The sequence below is a fragment of the Opisthorchis viverrini genome, assembly GCF_000715545.1.
Source record: "Opisthorchis viverrini unplaced genomic scaffold opera_v5_456, whole genome shotgun sequence".
NCBI classification, from domain to species: domain Eukaryota; kingdom Metazoa; phylum Platyhelminthes; class Trematoda; order Opisthorchiida; family Opisthorchiidae; genus Opisthorchis; species Opisthorchis viverrini.
This window is the reverse complement of record NW_008752112.1, coordinates 251,437-271,320: the sequence shown is the minus strand read 5'-3', so window position 1 is coordinate 271,320 and position 19,884 is coordinate 251,437. Positions and strand designations below refer to the sequence as shown.

Here is a 19,884-nt window from a genome sequence, read left to right as displayed (position 1 = left end):
CTTCTGAAGGTGCACAAACTAGGGCTAGCGTTAGGACGGTCAGGTTCTAACGAACAATTCTACCCCCTGTAATATTCCACTGAGATTTCATTTTCTCTCTTTTGTAGCCAACTGAACCGCAGCGCTCTTTTTTCCATTGGTTCATCTGCAATATAGGCGATCTTCATCTGATGTCTTCTTCCTTGAGGTTTTCCCACTCAAGTAACTAGACTATCAACGTGACAGAATAAACTTCATCAAGCTCCTAAACCACTCAGCTAACACTCACGATACAACAGCTAGCATCAAGCTTCTCGAGATGCTCTCACAGGACCTGCTCCTGGGAAATGAATCCTATTGGCAACCTTGCCGTGGGTTTTCGCTAGAGCGGAGGACGTCAGTGAGCTTGGCACACATCCGTCAATTGGGTCGTTTTTAAAACGTGTTGAGAAAAACCGTAGCTACAGTCTGACACATCTTGTGAAAATTCGACATTTTATGAAATGGAATTCGCGAAATGCATGTTAGTGATGAGTTCCAAAGAGGATGAGACAGTTATACACTGCTTCTTAGCTCTCAGTACATGAGTGATAAGATGGCAACTGAAACAAATTTTAGCTTGGCGTTCCAGTTAGGGGTGATGGCTTGCTTTCCAGTGTGATGGGCAACGTGCTACGTCCTGTGGGATATTCATGTTAGCCACAGTCTCGACGGTGAGAAGATTCCACAACACTCGGATTGACTGCGGCTGCATTTACTTCCCGTTACGATGTAATAGCATGCCCACCTCCCCTCCCGATATCTCATCTACTTAGAGTTTGAAATAAAAATCGCTTCCCTAAGTAGCTGGTAGTTAGACATGCGATGTACTTATGTGCCCCATTGACTACTCTGAAGATTCTGTCTGTGCACTAGTTCATTGCGGAAACGCTGCAGCTAGTTCGTTTCAGTTGTACTGTGAAGACATCACAGAACAAGCGCTTCAACAGCAAATGCAAGTAAGGAGCCTTCCGAGTCAAGATGAACGTCTGCTCTGCCAATGTGAGGATACAGTTCATAGAGAGGTGGACGTGGGTTGTATTGTGAAATCCCGGCAGTCTGACCTTGGAACAGTTTAAACCAGAAAAGGGGAAACGATTCGCGAGTATAAGCCACATTTAATACGACCCTTAGGCGAGCATTATTGTTTTTGTCACCAGCCGATATCGATTTTAAATTACGACACGCATGTATTGTGTAAACATCAATGGAGACTTCGATAGGTGTTTCACGAAAACAGATCGAGAACAGCAAGAAACCTCGAATGACGTTGAAAGACATATGTGGGTGGCTATATTTTGTTCAAAAACGCAATAATTCTCGAATGAGATCAGCGTTACGGTGGGACCTTTTGAGGTCCGGTGATCGATTTACAGATCCAGGGAATCCTAAAGAACACAAGACCTATGCAATCTAAGCCTTCAAGGAAACATGATGAACATGCTCGCTACCACCGACTCGTATCCACCAACATCTAATGTCACCAGCATACCCATTATGCTTCAGGACACTAACCAGTTCTTATCAAGCTGGCTCGCTCGACAGTTTAGTTACATGGGTGACACTGTTTAGTGGGGAATGCCAAAACGCCAAAAACACCAAACTCATCGAGATTCCGGTCACTTGGACCTGCTAGGGTATTGTAGGACGCTTTCAAGTATTGTCGTCTTAGACATGACACACTACTCATAAGGTTGCTGAAAGCTCTTCGACAGCCCACCACCGGTTTTACCCTTCTTGGGGCTCATTAGGTAGGCGCGGCCCCCGAGGTTCCGTCAACCGTACGTTCTACTTGAATCCAAATTGCTTACAAACATCCTAGAGGAGACAATGAGCTGCGATCCAGGTGAGCCTCCCGTCAAAACCAAATTGGTACGCAGATGATTGTATTTCGCTATTTTAGTCTTAATTTAATAATTCCATCAAATATGGGACAAATTGTACACTCCAAGATACATGATGTCACATTCAGTTTTCCGATACATGTGAATCATCCTTGGGCTGTGAAGCGTCTCCAATGCCTCTGTAAACTTTGCCAGGTATATAGAGCACTACTGAATGCGAAAAAATTCGTTGAAACTAATTCTTGAAAGTTTATTATCGCTATCCGACCATTGGTGTCAGTGATTCTTATGGCTAGAATCAGCACAGAGACACCAACACAGTTCATCCCACGGATTAGGAGCGAGATGGCCCAAGTGTTTAGGGCGCGAATTTACTGACCGGAAGGTCCGTGGTTCGAATCCGATCTCCACCACTCGACTTCCCCTGTCTAGGCTTGGGCAACCTGGCAGTATCCCAGCCCCCGTGCCTCCTTCGGGTGGCATGGCAGCTAGGCACCGGAAGGATGTTACAGCTGAACGCTTCTATCCTACGGATTGTGTTTTTCTGACTTACGAGCATCATGCCAGCAGTAGGTTAATCCACCCCAGCTGAACTTTTGACATCAGTTTGTATCACATTTTACTATCCATAATCTCAGTTGATCTAACCACCTCATCCTACCATACAGTTAAACTAGCGCATTTGTGCTAATAGCCTATACCTCAAGTCCGGAAAAGAATGCAGCGGTTGTGTAACCCGTCAAGCGGATTTCAAGAATCAGTGTCGACAGCCGTGAGCCAGAACGCGTGTTTTCCCTCAGTAGGATGCGCCACGTAGATCGCCATCTCACTTGAGTAACTTGATTCCCATAGCACGTGTTCTGAACGAAACTCTGAAGACAATCAACCTTCTGAGCTGACCAAATTTTAGTATTCTGTTGATCCTCGTTAACAATCACAAACCAATGAATCGATCAATTCGGTTACCGGACTGTCTAATGGTTTACCCACACCAAGATGAGCATAACGCCCATTCCCGTCCAGACGCCAAGACCATCTTTTGGTCAATCGCTGAGAACCAATAACTATGCGAGCTAGTTTTTTTTAGAGTTTTAACCCCAGTAAATAATCCGATATTGCACGTAGGGTGCCCCCAAAATAGCCTTATTTGCATTTCGAACCACAAAGAAACGTAATGTTCGTGGTTTTGGTCTTTGTTCAGAAAATTGCGCTCTGAATTGAAGGACTTCAAGTTAAAACAGAGCGACTTTGGCAGAATATTCCCCTGTGTGTCTTTCCTTCGATATAGTTACCTCTGTTTACAATTCCTCTTCCTCATCATCATCACCATCGACAGCATGACATTAGTGTTCAATACCGATGCTTCGCTGCCGTACAACCATGACTTATTTGAAAGCCTTATTGTAAAGAAAAGAATAAAGGTGGACGGGGAAGGGACTTAGTGCTAGCTTAACACAATCATTCCGAGGTGCCTACACCTCGTCTGGATAGAAACCGACAACAAGAACGCCACTGACATCGGTTGGCAGCCATATCTTGTAGTGTCTCCAGCCGGGCGCAGTGAGGACCACGCGGTCCCCATCCTGGAAGGCGAGTAGCACCGACACCACCCAAGCGTTTCGTGAGTTCCTTCATACTCTGCCAAGTCAAGGATTGGCCACCTCTCTGTTTACGCCACTCTGAGTTGGGCATGGAAAACAATTCCTATTGAAATCTGGTAAAGAGCATCAAAATTATTTAACCCTAATGGCTCCAGTTACGAATACCGTAGTCAATTCTGTGGTGATCTCGTATCGCCTTCGTTACGGGTGTAGGTGGAGCACCAACCCCGAGTGAAATGAAAAATTACACCATACTCTAATAAAAGTCACTGGAAGACGATAGAGTTCTCCTTGGTCAGGTGTGGGTGACGTGGAAGATCGTTGCTTTTAGCATTCATCCAAAGACGCCGCAGCCCGGTTCATGTAATATTTCGTCACTCATGGGACGAAATAGTGGAACAGGGTGGTTACCAATGAGTGGAGTGTAATGCACCACGAATGTGAAGGATTGCATTTTATAAATAACTAAGGCTGTGAGCAGAACTTACTGGAATGCTATACAAATGTAGGGGTTCGTCGTAAAAATCGGGAAACGTGGATAGGTGGCTCCACAAAGACCACGTTCGCCTCCGGCTTCCGGCTGAAATAGTGGGAACGTACGGAAAACGCTTAAGAAGGATCCACTGTATTAGATCAAATGACTAGCAGTGAGCAATAAGAGGATAATCATATGATCGTTATTTAGATAGATGAGACTCATTCAAAATGTGCCGCATCTCAAAAACAAATAAATAAATAAATAAGAATAAATAGGATGACAGGTGAGTGCAGATATTCATCCCTACTCCTCATCAGGTAGCCGCCTACCTGATGAGCCCCAAGAAGGGCGAAACTGGTCGTGGGGTTTTCATCAACCTTATGAGTAGTGTATACAATCTATTGCGATATCTCGAATATTGTACAAACTGAAACATGAGGCGACCTGGTGCAACAGCACATTCAGTTGAGTAAGGATATCATAAAAGAGGGATTCAGCTGGGTTTTAGGTGAGTCTCCCGGCAAAATCAAATTGGTACGTAGATGAGTGTGTATAAGCCGAACAATAACAAGCGTCCAGTTGTAACACCCTCGTGGTGCACAGCCGCCATGCCACCGGAAAGAAGTACGACGGATGAGGTACTGCCAGGTTGCTCAAGCTTGGTTGAAATTGGGTTCGACATGCCACCGGAAAGAAGTACGACGGATGAGGTACTGCCAGGTTGCTCAAGCCTAGATGAAATTTGGGTTCGAACCTGCAAATTCGCGTCTTAACCACTGAGGTATCTCGAGCTGGGACTGACTTCGGCCACATAAGACAATGTTGCTCGCAGTCTATTAGTATTTATCTAGATGTATTTTCGATATCGATGACAAAACTAAACAAGAAGGGAGAGGGAAGGCGGCCTTGTCGGGCTCTACTGGGTGTAGAACTTCTAGACGGTTCGTCGTAAGCTTTCGCACAACCAGAAGTGTGGGAATAGGGAGTACAACGTATGTCTACGAACTTCCAGAGTGCTCCTCTTTGGCTAAGTATACGTAAAAGAACTACGAAAGAAAAGACTTTCTTGAAGTTAGACCAGTCGCAATTTTCGGCCTGCGGTATAAGGCTGCTCAATCATTTGATGCTTTTATATCTGTTTCTCAGGTGAGGGGATTAGGCGTCGCAGTAGTATTGAACCAGGAGCCACGTTATAATAGGTATCAGGCTGACACCTGTTTGATTTGATGGGCAACTGACCCTAGCTGTCTGGTAGGCGTTCTCGATTCCAATCTAATTACGGTAGAACACAGAAATGTACATCTGCACTTCATCTGGCCCGGAAGTACATTCGTATTTCATCAACTCCGAAACCAGTGTTCGGGCTGAGCGGGCCAAGTAAAAGGACGTAGATATAGAATCTGATAACCAACCAAACTGGTGTTTAAAGTATCCTGTCCAATGATCAAGACAGTGTCTTGCTAACTGTCAGATTTCCAATGCTATCTTTGGTTAGCTTATTAACCGATTTCCAGGATCTTGTACGGGATCAGCTGGAATAGTTTGCGTATATTCCCTGCTGCACTGATCTCCTTCATTCTTTCAGCTTAGCTGTTCCACCACGCCTCCGTGTTAGCTTTGTTCGGACTGACGCCCAGCTATTAAGACTACGTCTGAACTCCTCGTGGTGCACAAGAGGGTGGTTAATTCTCGGACGAACGGCACACAGGTGACTGTTAGCCAGTAGTCAAGTAAGCAAGGAATCTTCAGCTCGGGAGATCAGAACTACAACAAAACCGGTGCAACCAGCTGCGACAGCTGAAGAATCACATGAGTTTCGCGGTCGTCTACACAGTGAAGAATTTGCAAGCTCGATTGTTGTACTCAGATGTTGTGTTCGGGTTTTATAAATGTAGCAAATGTCTATCGATAAGATATCAAGAGTGTGTAGGGGAGAAAAATGATGAAAAAGACTCTGCGGAGGCACACGGGCGTCTCCCTATATACCTCCGAAGGTTGTTGGGGACAGACAAACCGTTTTAACATAAGATTCGGCGAAACCGGTCGTGGGCTGTCGAAGAGTTTTCAGCAACCTTGTGAGCAGTTTTCTTTATGAAAACAAGATTCAGTCTCTTCGTGAAGGGAAGGCCGGACAACCACTAGCTGATTACCCTTGAGGAACGATCGAATATAATGGTGAGGTACATTCGAATCGTGGTAAACAATGTGGAACGAAGCAAGGGGAATCGGTTATGCCAAAAAAAAATGCAACACAACTACGAATTATGGTTTGCTGAAAATCTGCAAAGCGGACGTCCTACAGTGGATGGCTTAGGTTCTCTGGCTCATGAGTTACCGAGAATCTTAGTGGGAATTCGTTAACCGCTTATGGAAAAATTAAGCACATGAATTCGAGACTAATGCAACTTTACCGACAAGTTTGCAGGATTCTTCTCTGAGATGGACGCATTTTGTTAGTTTTGATTTCAGCCCTAGGTATGACAACAGAAGCGATTTAGATGTAAGGTAGAAAGTTCAATCCGAACTGAAACTCAGGCTACCCTTATCTCTCAATCTCATTTGTAGCAAAACTCACCTACACAGACCACCTCTAGATCATTGATGTACCGACTGCTCATCCACAGCAATTGAAAAAAATGTTAGACAACACCAGCGGTTTAGGTTCACATGAACTATCAGTGATAATCAAATCAAATTAGACTGTTCAGTCACGGCAGTCATTCGGCACCTAGCTGACTTCCAACCCGAAGTTCTTCACAAACACAAACACTCGAAAAGTTACGGCTGGATTCGAGCTAAGGATCTCTGGCACAGTGGCTCAAGCCATCCCACAACATAACATAATAAGAAAGGAGAGAATTTAGCTTAGTAATAATTAGACATAACGGATGATTCGAAAAAGTTAAACACATGAGATGAGAAGTCTTCGGGGGGTATTAAACGCATCCTACATTTTTCCCATGGTGACAATCAAGAAACAGGGTGCGCTTGATTGTGGTAAACCAAAGTGCATGCACGTAAGACCCGAATAAGCTGAAGATGGGTGTACTAAAAGATAACTTGATGCAGCTGCTATAGGAGGATCACTGCCTGAAGAAACAAAGTTTTAGAAATATTGATCGACTGTATGAAAGCACATTAGCCAGAGTGGAGGCGAGATCCTCACAAAGTGCAAACTCGGGTGGGAATGTGTGTGAAAACCGTATTCTATAGTTGACTGATGAACATGGTCAACTAAGAAAACTCCCCGAATGGCTACACGGACTCGAGAACTGACAAGTTGTAAGACTGAAATGCGGTGGGATAGAATTACAAACCCGTTATTTCAAACTATGTAAGTGGTATTAGTATATTAAGGTGGCAGACAAAAGGACATGCATGAACAGTAATATGTGGCTAACCATGGCTTTTGCTTTCGCTGTATTGGAGTCGAAAACATACAGGTAGTTATCCACGCAATCATCGGTGTTTGAAGGAATGTAGAAACTTTCAATTCTGAGCATAATTTTGGCGCTTTTCAACGGACTCTGTACGATTATTTCACAAGAGAACCCGCGTGGATAAAAGTTGTAGGTTGACGATAGGTTAATATTCTGAAAGGCGGCCGCTGTATGGTTGTGGAAATTCGTCAAGTCGTGTGAGTAGACGACAATGCCATCCTCCAAATTTTCGATCTGCAGATGTTTGGTGTTCTGATAAAGAAGGCGGTCTTGAGCAGCTGGAGTTTGACAATCCCTAGAGAGGACATCTGAAGAGGGAAAATAATGCGGTTCAACCTGTGTGGCTGCTCAAATAAGGTTAAGTCCATTTTTATAATAATTAACATCTTTTGAATTTCTCTCTCTCTCTCTCTGTTTCACATACTATTAGTAGAATTAAGCAAAACATAGCCGAGAAGAAACACCCAGCATTCATTCATGTGTGTTTAATAGAGGGAATGTGGTTGAACAGCAATCGGATGGACTCAGTTATAAAAAAACATCCAGAAAAGAAGCACCGAAATCACTGTATTGACTCGACCCTGAAAGATGTAGACCTTCGACTTCAATCCCAAGACGGAATTGTGCTTACAATCCATAATGACAGAATCCGTAAAATTAGTTAAAGTCGTTCAGTTTTTGGCGTATTCGGCACAAGGCAACCGAACCGCCTAGAACCATGGGGTGGAAATATTGCTAGGTCGCCCAAGCCTATGTAGCTGCGACAAAGACTCAAGGGCTCGATCCTGGTCCAGCTGTTGACCGTGAATATCAGTGAATGTGATCAAAAAGATCTATTCTTACTAGAGACCGATACAACTTCAAACGCACCTATGGTGAGCACTATTGTTGGCGCCCTCGGGCTAAGCAAGTTGAACACAGGAAGATAATCACTTTTCTAACCGCATGTCGTACATCATCATCATCACTGTCAGCCGTAAGAACCGCGTACTTGTCGTACAGGGTTTTAGCTGCCACAGTTTCGTTCACTGATGATTTGGGGAGGTAGAGTAGGTAGCTGCGCATTAGAGGTGAGAGCTGATAAATTGGTGCGTAAAACATGAGCCGAGCTGACGGTGGAAATTGAAAGTGAGGGTATTCAAAGGGAGCAGGACGTCACTGGCATTAATGGCGTGAGCCGTGGCTAAGGGCCCGAATATATCTCAGGTCATCCACGTGGCAGGACTATCCTTTGTGTTCACATTGTCGTTTCGTAATAACCAAGCTTTCGCCTTCGTTTTCAGCTTATGCGCGTCTATTCTTAGACAAGTAAAGCGCTACTCATACTACGCTATTCACGCTTGTGCTCGGGTGCTCGATACTCCATCTGTAACAAGTTACTTGTCTAAGAATACAATGGAACAGTTGCTTCGACCCAAGTGTTTCCAAATTCTCCAGGCTCCACAACACGTTGGAATCATTAGTTCCGAACCTCCCACACGTTTCTGGGCACTATCGAATCGCTAATCTAAAAAAAACTCGAGGTCATGATACATTTTGTGGATGCACCTGTATGTGTTTACATCGCTGACTGTCCCGATTACGAGTCCGCTATCAGTACACTTGGAAAGTTGTACGTTAGTCCTAAGAATATAATTCAAGCTAATCTTCTACAAAATTGCAAACAAAACATCAGTCAAAACGTTGATCAGTTTGTTCAGAGACTTAAATCCTTAGCCAAAAATTGTGATTTTAAGGTGGTGTCCGCCAATGACCACCAAAACGAAAGTCTACGCGACTTTCTGATCAACGAACTTCAGTTTGCTACCATCACAGAAAATACTTCTGGCTCAAAATGAACCTACTCTCGATGAAGCACATGAATTGGCTAGGTCACTAAGATCGGTTCACATACCTAGACGCTTGTCCGTTACCGCGACTGGATAATAATGATTAAAGAAATTTCCCGCCATGCAGTCTTTAGCACCCTAGACCTATTGAGTGCTTACCAATTAGTGAGAAAGGCAAAACCGTATACGGCTTTTGAAGCGTACGGAGAACTGCTTTAGTTTCGTCGTATTCCTTTCAACGTTACCAACAGAGTAGCATGCTTCCAGCGTACCATATAATCAAGTCTCAGAACCTAAGTGGCACCTACGCTAACATCGACAACGTCACTATTTGTGGGACTACCCAAAGTGAGCATGACCAAAACCTCAAATCTTTCCTTGAGATGATAAGAAATATGGAATTAAGCTTCACTGCAAGAAAAGCACCATAGCAGCCAAACAAATAAGCCTTCTCGGCTATGAAGTCTCTGAAGGAATTATCAAATCAGATCCTATTCGTCAAATCCCTCATTCCCATGATGCTAAATCCCAACAACGAGTTGTTGTCATGTTTGCTTATTATTCACAATGGATATCATACTTCTCTGACAAAATCAGTGCGCTTGTCAGAAATAAGACTTTCTCCTTACCGGAGCCGTACCGAGGGACTGTACAACAGTCCTTCGAAAATTTAAAGGAGTGAGAGAACTGTATGGTTGTGACAGTCAACGATAACGCACCCTTGGTCGTCGAGATGGGAACCTCAAAAAAATCGTTCAGCCCTTCCGGCACCTAGCTACTACGCTACCGGAGGGAAGCACGAGGGCTGGGATACTGCCAGGTGGCCTAAGCCTAGACAGAGGTCGGGCTCGAACTACGAACCTTCGGGTCAGTATAGTAGCACTCTAACCACTTGAACCATCTCGTCCCCATGGACGCCTCAGACGTAGCCATTACTGCATTTATGACCCAGAACAGTCAACCAGTGGCCTTCTTCTATAGAACACTGACACCCAGCGAAAAGAATTACTCTGCTATTGAGAAACAGGCATACGCCATCGATGAACCTATCCGTAAATGGAAGCATTACCTCTTCGAGAAGCACTTCAAGCTTATCACTGACCAGCGGTCAGTTTCCTTTATGAATGGTGTGTCGCAGAAAAGTAAGATGAAAAACGATATAATCCAGCCACAACAAATAAAATAATCGTTCGGCTGTAGCACCCTTTCGGTGCCTAGCTGCCATGCCGCACGAAGGAGACACGAGGGATGGGATAATGCCAGGTCGCCCAAGCCTAGACAGCAAAAAATCCAGTGATGAAAAATGGAACTCTCCACTTTTAACTACGATGTCAGCTACAAACCTGGAAAAGACAATCTGGAGGCTGAGACCTTGTCAACGTGATCGGTAATGATAAACTGAATGATATGATTCCTTGTGCCGCCCCGAAATTACTCCATTGCATCACTTTGTTCTTTCCAAAAACCGGCCGCTTTCCCTCCAAAATGTCAAAGACCACCGCAAAATATACGGTTTGTGCCGCCATCAAACTGCGATTTCACAAACCACCCCCATTACGCTCACCGAAGCGCCTCAACCATTCGAACGAGTTAGCGTCGATTTTAAAGGACCTCTGATTTCTGTTAATCGAGGCCGATATCTCCTTACTATCGTTGACGAGTTTTCCCGTTTCCCAGTTTCCTTTCCCTGGGCAGATACATGTGCGTCTGTGAATTAACCCCTTTGTTTGGTATGCCTGCATATGTAAATTCGGATTGTGGCTCCTCATTCATATCTGACGGAATTGTCCACATTCCTACATGACAGAAGAGTTTGTACTAGCCGAACAACTGCCTATAATCTCCAGATGAACGAGTAAGTCGAGCGCCTCAACGGAACACTCTGGGACTCAATCCAGCTGAAACTCAGGACGACAGGCTTTTAAATGTCACTGGCAGTCGGCTCTATCAGATGCCCCCCCCCATTCTATACGGTCCCTTCTCTGCGCCTCCACGAATGCCACTCCACATGAACGAATGTTTCGGCTTGAACGTCGGTCATCCTGTGGTTTATCTATACCAACTTGGCTAACTACCCCAGGACCTGTTTACTGAAAAGATTTGATCATGCCTCAAAGTTTGAACCAGCCGTTGATGAAGTCGAACGTATAAATTGCAAACCACATTGCGTCCATGATCGTTTTTCGGCGGAAAAGAAGGCACCCTATCCGTCCGCCATCTCGCTCCTTGTTGTGATCGCACACGTCAACGAATTCACGCGTACTTCATCCAGTGAAGGCAATAGCGTTCATACACCCCTCTAACTTGCGAGCACCTCCGCTCAATGACGTTGAAGATAATATCGATTATACATCGCCCGTGCCCGGGCGATGCAACTGCATCTTCAAATAAATATGACCCTGACACCTCTGATTTAGCCAGGCTCCAGCAGCGTACACGACTTTACATTCTAAGAAACCGAGAAGCCCGACCACAATTGTCATTATTCCTTAGTAGATTTTCACAATCAATATTTAGTATTCGTGTCCGACTTACCCCTCTCTACACAAAATCCAATAGCCCGGGTGAATGCCATGACCATCTTTTGTGTTCACATTGTCGTTTTGTAGTAACCATGCAGTAGTAACCATGTATAACCATTTTCAGCTTCTGCACGTTTATTCTTACAGAAGTAAAGCACTGTTCATTCTACGCTATTCGGTCTTGTTCTCTCAATCTGTAACACCATCCAAAATGGCCAAGCTCAAATAGGACTGGAATGCATGCATCCTTTGAGATCTCTTGATATGCCTTTTTGATGATACAAGCGGTATAAATTGGCAGAAGCGATTCTGCTCTTCGGGACGAGTAGGTTGATTTAGTCTGTCAAACTACCGTCAAAGCTAATCCAACCCCAAAGGTACGCACGGTGCTGCACAACTTCCAGTGTCACTCACTGAATACATAGAGAGACATGGAAAGGCTGTGCATTCCGCAACATTATCAGTTTACAAAGTCTAGGGTTCGAGACAGTTCGGTGGTTAAGACGCGAACTCACTGACCGGAAAGACGGTGATTTGAACCCAACCTTGAATGGTCCTTTCTAGATAGGGCATCCTGGCAGTACATGAGCCCTCGTGCTTCCTTCAGGTGGCATGATAGACAAGCGCCGAAAGAGCATTACAGCTTAACGGATCACTACGTCTCACTAAACCCATCCAGCGACGACGGTTTTGGCATCTGGTGTGCAGAAGCAGAGCTGACTTTCTTAAACAAGCCAAACCAAGTATGCGTTCTTCGCCTCGGGAGGGGGGCAGCTGAATACTCGGCATAATACAGTCGAAGGAACAACATTATCTCCTAGTTATCTATCGAGTCCGCCACTGGAACCTACAACAGATCGTGACTTATGCAAATACAATAGTCTGGGGAGTGTATCTGATACGTTCCTGAATTAAACCAATCGTCATCATCAAAGGTAGCAACATCAGTGTTGACACTGATACTTTACTGCCGTAAGACCATAAGGTTCGTTTAATTATATTTAAAGCCCTAGAGTGAAAAGGAGAGTGGATGATGGAGGAGACTCAGCGCTGCACCATGTCAAGCATTCTGAGGTGCCTACATCTCTAACCGCTCAGTCAGACAATCAGGAAAGAAACTGACAGCTGGAACATCACGTAAATCGATTAGCCGCCATTTCTTTCAATGTATCCAGCCAAGCACAGGTGGGGTCACAGGGACCCCATCGTGGAAGGCGTACTACACCAACAACACCCAAATTCTCAGTGAACTCTTTCACGTTTTTCTGCCTAGTCATGCGTTGTCCACCGCGTGGTTCTCGCCTTTCTCAAGGAGGCATGGACAACAACAGGCATCTCGGTAAGTGTTTGGGCATGTGTAACACATGATCGAGCCATCGTAGTCGGTGCTGCTGGATGTTTTTGCCGATCGAAGTACCTGCCGCACAACCAAAAACCTGTTTTCTAATCACCTCGTTACTAACACGCTGACGCCATCCGTGCGTGAGGCATTGGTGGTCTAAAACCTGAGACAGCATCTGTCGGCAGAGTCCATGTCTTGCACCCATATAACAACACAGCCCTTACTGTAGCCTGCTACAGCGATATGCCTTTTTGACGCCACAAGTGATGCAAATTAGCAAACGTGATACAAGCCTTTAAGATTCCCCTACTGACTCCATCAGACATTTCCATCAGAGCTGGTACAACTACCGAGGTATGTAAAGTTTTCTACAATCTCCGGTGATTCTCATTGAATTGTAAGAGATATAATCGGAGACTGCACGTTCTGAAGCATAACTTTGCTTTTTGAAGGTGCAAGGCGAATGCCAAAAGATGGTATGATAGTGGTCAGACTATTCAACACCGTTTGTGCTTCACTTCGGTCTTCAAAGATTAGGGCGATGTCATCTGTGTACTCCAGATCGACAAGGCAATTTGAACATTGGGATTTTGAAGACCGTCCAGCGTTCACCTAATTATTTCATCAATTACGAAGTTGAACAAGAATAGAGAGAGTGGACATCCTTGTCTGACACCTCTTTTTGCAGTAAGGCTTTTGGAGAGCTCACCATACACTCTCACCAGTCCACAAGAATGTGAATATAGGGATCTATTATGTTCGCAAGCTCCTGGGGCATACCACGCTGAGCAGGTGTAGTTGACAGCATTGACCGATCGACAGAATCGGACGCACCCTTGAAGTCAAGGAATACCAAGTTTGTGGGTCATCTATGGCGTTGCTGTAACACCTGACGCAGTGCGAAGATGTGGTCGTCGCAGCCTCTACTTTGATTCTCACGAGACTGAAGGCAGCTCCATATTCACGGCCCACCTTTCTGTTGAAGGCCAGGATTCTGGATCGGAGTTTGCGTCTGGTCAGCTGAATTGCTGTTCGATAAAAAAAATATTCCCGACGGTCCAAGCATTCTGCTTTGCTGCATATCAGGGAACTATTTTGGTCCCCAAATATTTCGCTGACAAGGGATTTCCGAGGACCAGTCGAACAAATCAAGAACACCTTGTGGACGTTCCGGCTTTGTGTAGCGCTTCGGTTATCTTTTTCTAGTGGTCGTTTATATCCAACACCATACTGTACGGCAGGTGTTCGAGGAGTTAGTCTTGGTAATTCCGCATGACTTTTGGGTCCACTAGCTTCTCAATGGTTAAGCGAGGTGTGCGCGATTTGCTTATACCTGAAAAACGCAATGAAAAGAAGCAGCGTACGACTGCATGGTGGGAGTCCACGCTGGTGTTCCAGAAGGAGCGGCAGGCGGTGATCGACTCTCGCCACCGATAACTGACGCGATGTGGTCTAGTTGGATTCGTGGGAGATTTGTTGGTGGGCACCACGTTGTCAAGCGATTTCTGCTGTTCCGGGAATTCGTCCTGCGAAGGAACAGTCTGTGATCGGTACACATCTGAAGTAAGCGATCCCAGTTGCCCGTCCGCCTCGCGTCCTAGATGATCACCTAATCGGGCCTCAGCAGCCCACCAGACCTGACCAATGCTGCGAAGACACCAATGATCAAACACAAACGTCTTCCGTATGTCCTCTGCGCGTAGAGGCCAGGTCTCGGATCCATAAATCAATAGGGACCTCACCACCGCAGTGTAAACTCTTCTCTTGACGGACAAGCCCACATCACGTCGGTACCATAGGTGTCGGAGGTTGGCAATAAACAGGGTGCGATGGACCTCACTTCCTCTAGATTCCCTCACAGATTTTGCTAAACGAACCGCACAGAGACGGCTACCAGCGGGTATTCAATCAAGCAGAGACGCCTTCGCTCGGTAGCTTAATACAATAGCTATCTCAGAATATACAGCTGCAGCGGCCCCTGCATCACCGTAGGTAAACAGTCGGAATCTGGCAGAGAGTGAGGGGGCAGTCCGTTTGGTCACAGCACGTGCGTCCTGAATCTCTGTTTCTGACAGACAACATACATCAATGCTGAGAGAATCCAGCGTGCTAGCAAGAGTCACCTGTTGATCTGCTTGCTTCAGTGTGAGAACATTAAAGGCGGATAAGTAGACAGGCTTTCGGGGTCTGAAAACAGACTTTGAAGAGTTTAGGGTGATGACCGAACTCGGACGCACAGAATCTGCAGCTAAGTGTGATGCAGGGCGAGCAAAACGGTCAGTCCTAGTGCCGGGACCTGCGGAAAAAGTGTTCAAATTTGCTGGGGGGGAGACGTAAAACGTGAAACTGTAAGAAGCAGTAGCATGTGTTCGATTACCTGCCCAGCTGTGTGCAGCAAGCAAGGTGACCCGGCTGACAGCACCAAGCGACGGCGAATTTGGCATGAGTATTGTCATGGTTGTACGTGGACTGGGATACTGTCAGGGCGTCTACATTTAGACAGCAGGACGATTAGGGTCCCCAACCAAAGCCTTTTGCTCCAAAGCCTAAACGCAAGGCATTGGTGTTGGGCTGGAAATGCAGGCACATTACCACTTTTACGGAATACGTCGCCACATATGTTCCAACCTCCAGTCTGGAATGAGAGATTCCGTGAGTGTCGCGTGGACACCCCACAGTATGACTCAATGGGTCGCCGAGGTACACAGACTGCCACACCATGGTGAGGTTTAGTCTCTTCGTGCCACCAACGCGGCACCAACGGTTGTTTGAGAACAGTTAAGCATCAGTATTTTAACACGGGTGGCGGTGGTAGTAGACAACCGGGTGATGGAGGTGTGAGTTTAGTTGGTAAGTGGGCATCGGTTGAGGAGATACTTGGCAGCTTTCTATGAAATAGGAAAGAAGCAGTCAAAGAGGTTCCTTGTAGAACCGATAATGGTGAGCACTTTGAAATAGCTATTGTGTGGATTTCTTCGGTGCACAGGTGTTGCACATTGAAAGAGACAGTATTGTCTTGAGACTGCAGGGTTTATTCAGTATAACAATCGAAAATACGCCGTTAGGCCTAAACCCTGGTTAGCAGTTTCATCCCTTCGTCACTCGGCATGTCCGATCTCGAGTGGAAGACAACTTCTGGACCACTTGGCACGAACCTCGGTGGCTTTTTCTGGTTGAAAGGTGTCTTTTTGGGTTAATATGGGCAGCAACAGACAGTTGCACGGGGTATAATTGAAGTCACCAAAGCAAGAGAGTTTAGTCCACCATTTTCATCTCCACGGCTCAGTGGTTAGAGCGCGAATTTACTGAGCGGACATTCTATGGTTCGAACCCGACCTTTGCATCTCGACTTTCCCTTTCTAGGCTTGGCAACCTGGCAGTGTTCCAATCCTCGTGCTTCCCTCTGGTGGCATGGCAATTTGGCATCAAAGGGGTGCCACAGCTGAATGATTCGATTTGATGTCGCCGGTTCAGACTGGGTGGTCGCATACTACGCATATGCGTTCTGCCCGTCTGTCTCTCTACTGTAGCGAGGTTAGTCGTTGCGCAATCAAATTTGAGTAAATTAGCGATGATAGAACGGCGCGAAATAGACCGGTTCAAATTTGTACTGTATTTGCAAGTGGTTTATATTATAGTACGTTCTTCCGTACTTCCGTATATCCTGTATACTTCATCACTACGGAACTTGTGGTAGCAACATTTTGCACCTGCTTTAGACCTCGCAATTCACGCTTAATTTTGCTGAGTCCCTTCGATAGGGTAGCTCGCATCTATCACCATCAGCTGTAAAAAACCGCATACTTGTCCTAAACTGGTTATAGCTGCCACAGTTTCGTTCACCGATGATTTGTGGATGTGGGGTAGATAGCTTCGAATTGGAGGCGGTAGCTGATATAACTGATGCGTAAATACCGCGGTGTCACTGGACTTTTCACTGGGTAGAGCGGTAGTAGTTTTCAGGCCCATTATATGCATGGCATTTTATGCTACCATGGGTGGTGAGTGCTGGGCGATATTTGAACAGTCTAGATTCCTCATTGGTGGTTAGTTGTGCGTTGGAGGCTCTCATATTCATTATGCAAAACGAGAGGGAACAAGAAGCATCAACAGCGCAAATCATTAAGAACAACTTTGGATGGAGAGGATTCCTCACGGAAGGATGCGGCAAAACTGAACTATGACCACATATGAAACCAATCTAAACCAACATCCGGAATGAGATGTCGTGAATGACACCGATAACCGGGAACTCCAATAAAACGTGATGTGGATGGGGCTGGTGCTGCAACTAACATGGATTACCACGAAACTCGCCTCCGTTTTGCCTGGAGATGGAACAGTTCCATCCTTTCCATTCTTTTGGCACTACGAGCTGACGATTGCGCTCTTACCGCTTATTTCGACAAAGTCCGGTTCATGTGGATCGAATTGCCTAGGTAGATCACAGCCTGCCACGTTGCATACGATCTCTGAGGAAACTGCGAACCAATGCGGAGCTGGATAAAAGGGCATCTTTGTCCGTGGCTCGAACATAACCTGCGAATATCATTATTACCAAAACGTTCGATTTTTCATTTGTGTGACCTATGAGGAGTTCATGAAGGGCTTCGTAGGATGTTAATGACACAACCTTACTTTGGTTTACGTGCACTGCAACAGCTTTTTTTTACTGTTTGTTCCAATTGCACTCCGTCTTTGCCTTAGGTGAGAAGTTTTTCAAGTATAATCTTCAGCAGCTCACGGGTGTGTTGTTGACACAAATCAGTGAAACCGAACGCACCATCCAGCGACTATGTGAACTATACAGTCGCAAATGAGGTATCCACCGCGCAGGTCCAATATGCGTGGGACGAACCAACAAGAGATTGTTTACGAAGTTGTGGTAATAGCATCAACCCTAACCTGCACCACTCGACTTCCCCTGTCTCTGGTAACCTGGCAGTATCCCAGCCCTGGTGCTTCCTTCTGATGGCATGGCAGCTGAACGATGTCCATGAAGATTCTGAAGCTTTCAGGCACCTGTGACCCTAGAGAACCCTCAACCACGACCGATTGGGGTTCAACGCAACATAAACAGGTGAAACTAGAAGCTGGATTGATCCCCTTATCAAACACCAGCCAATGCTGTACGCTGCATTTAGACGTCTTAAATGAAGTGATCGCTAGCCATCTAACATCAGGGCTACGAAACACAAAAATACAAAATACAGAAGTGTTTTGGAACAATTGCTATTACTTACATATATTTTGAGTGAGCGCATTCACCAAAATCCGGTTTAGCAGTAGAAAAATCCAAATGAAGCAAACTACCATCGTCCATTTGAATGCGCGCCCATGAACCTTTAGGCCAGGGAGGGACGGTGTGCGTACACGCTATGGATGCTTACTGGGACAGCTGTTTCCTGAAAATGAGGGCTCAAGACAATCTATCCAGATGTAAAACACAAATAATTTAGGTTATATGAAGTCCATAAAGCAAGGCGGTACATCCCTAACACTTGCAAATGAACCGAAATGGTCGTTGGCTTGTTCGCTGAGCTGGCCAATTTGTTTTTCAGGGATTCACGGATTGATATACAGGATCGAGGCTTTTGCTCAGGAATCCCGGGTCGGTTTTGTTCTTGTCGGTCGGTGGCTGTCATCACCTGAAAGGCACAAGTGAAAAAAGGTGTAGCACTTCTCTTTATGTTCTCAGCGCGGGGCAGTATGCTCGCCAGCGCGAGGAGTCGCGTAAATAAATGTCTAACAGTGCTTTAAACTGGGTTCTAGAAGGAGCGTGGACAACCGTCGGAGGAAGGTCATTCCACGCAGCTACAGCCCGAAATGAGAAAAAATTTTGTCCAATGAATGCGTGTGCCCTGAGCTCGAAAATTTCCTTAATATGTCCCCGCCGGGTGTTTGCTGGGTCAACGGTAAAAAACGTGTTTGCCAAGCTTTGTTCAAACAGGGCGTAAGTGCGTTTCGTAGTCCACGGATTTGGGGCCGGCAACCATTCTCGTGGCGGCCCGCTGGGCACGCTCAATGAGGGTAACGTCTTTCGTACGTCCTGAGTAGACAACTTGGTTGGCGTACTCCAGGAGCGGTCTGACGTAGGCCCCATAGAGTATTTGGAAGTCCATGCGAGTAATACGGGAGAAGGTACGTCGGATCATCCGTAAAACGGCGAATGCCTTTTGGGCCGATTTCTCATGGTGTAGTGCGAAGGACAAGTTTGAGGAGACCCAGATGCCTAAATCTTTTTTGGCATCTATCCTCATGATGTTTTCTGGTCTCTTTTCACCATGCATAACTAAGGCATTCTCTAGGTCTACTCCAAATTACATATGAATGCAATTTTCGTCATTCAGAGGAAGGTGCCACTCCAACGACCATTGCTTCGCAGTATCTACATCCATTGGAAGGGCACTGGCATTTGAAATCCAGGATTTCATGTTGTCCGCGAAAAGTGGACATGGACTTGCAATAAAATCTGCAATGTCGTTGATGTAGATCAGAAACGGCACTGTTCCCAGGACGGAGCCTTGAGGAACTCCAAAGGAAACCAGCGCTGGAGAAGTGTAGGTCGAGCCTATTCTCACACGGAATGATCTGCATCATAGGAACGCCTTGCTCCTGCGAAGGATTTTCCCTTGAATCCCGCAAGACTCGAGTTTGTGGAGCAGCGGGACGTGTGGGACCCTATCAAATGCTTCTCAGAAGTCGAAAAATATGGCATCCGATATGAATCATTCGTCCTTGGCTTGGGTTAAGCTGTCCATAAACACGAGCATGTTTGCCACGCAAGAACGGTTTGGGAGAAATCCGTGT

The 19,884-nt window shown here is 45.8% G+C and overlaps 1 protein-coding gene across 1 annotated transcript in view; it reads right to left on the bottom strand.

Moving 5' to 3' along the window:
• T265_15364 (hypothetical protein) overlaps positions 1-18,397 on the bottom strand; it is a gene marked incomplete at both ends in the record, with an annotated part of 34,162 nt that extends 15,765 nt beyond the window's left edge. Inside the window, 3 exon segments of the mRNA XM_009177744.1 lie at positions 3,952-4,043; positions 7,343-7,676; positions 18,318-18,397. Coding sequence (XP_009176008.1) covers positions 3,952-4,043; positions 7,343-7,676; positions 18,318-18,397 — 506 coding nt within the window.
• Positions 18,398-19,884: the final 1,487 nt, after the last annotated feature.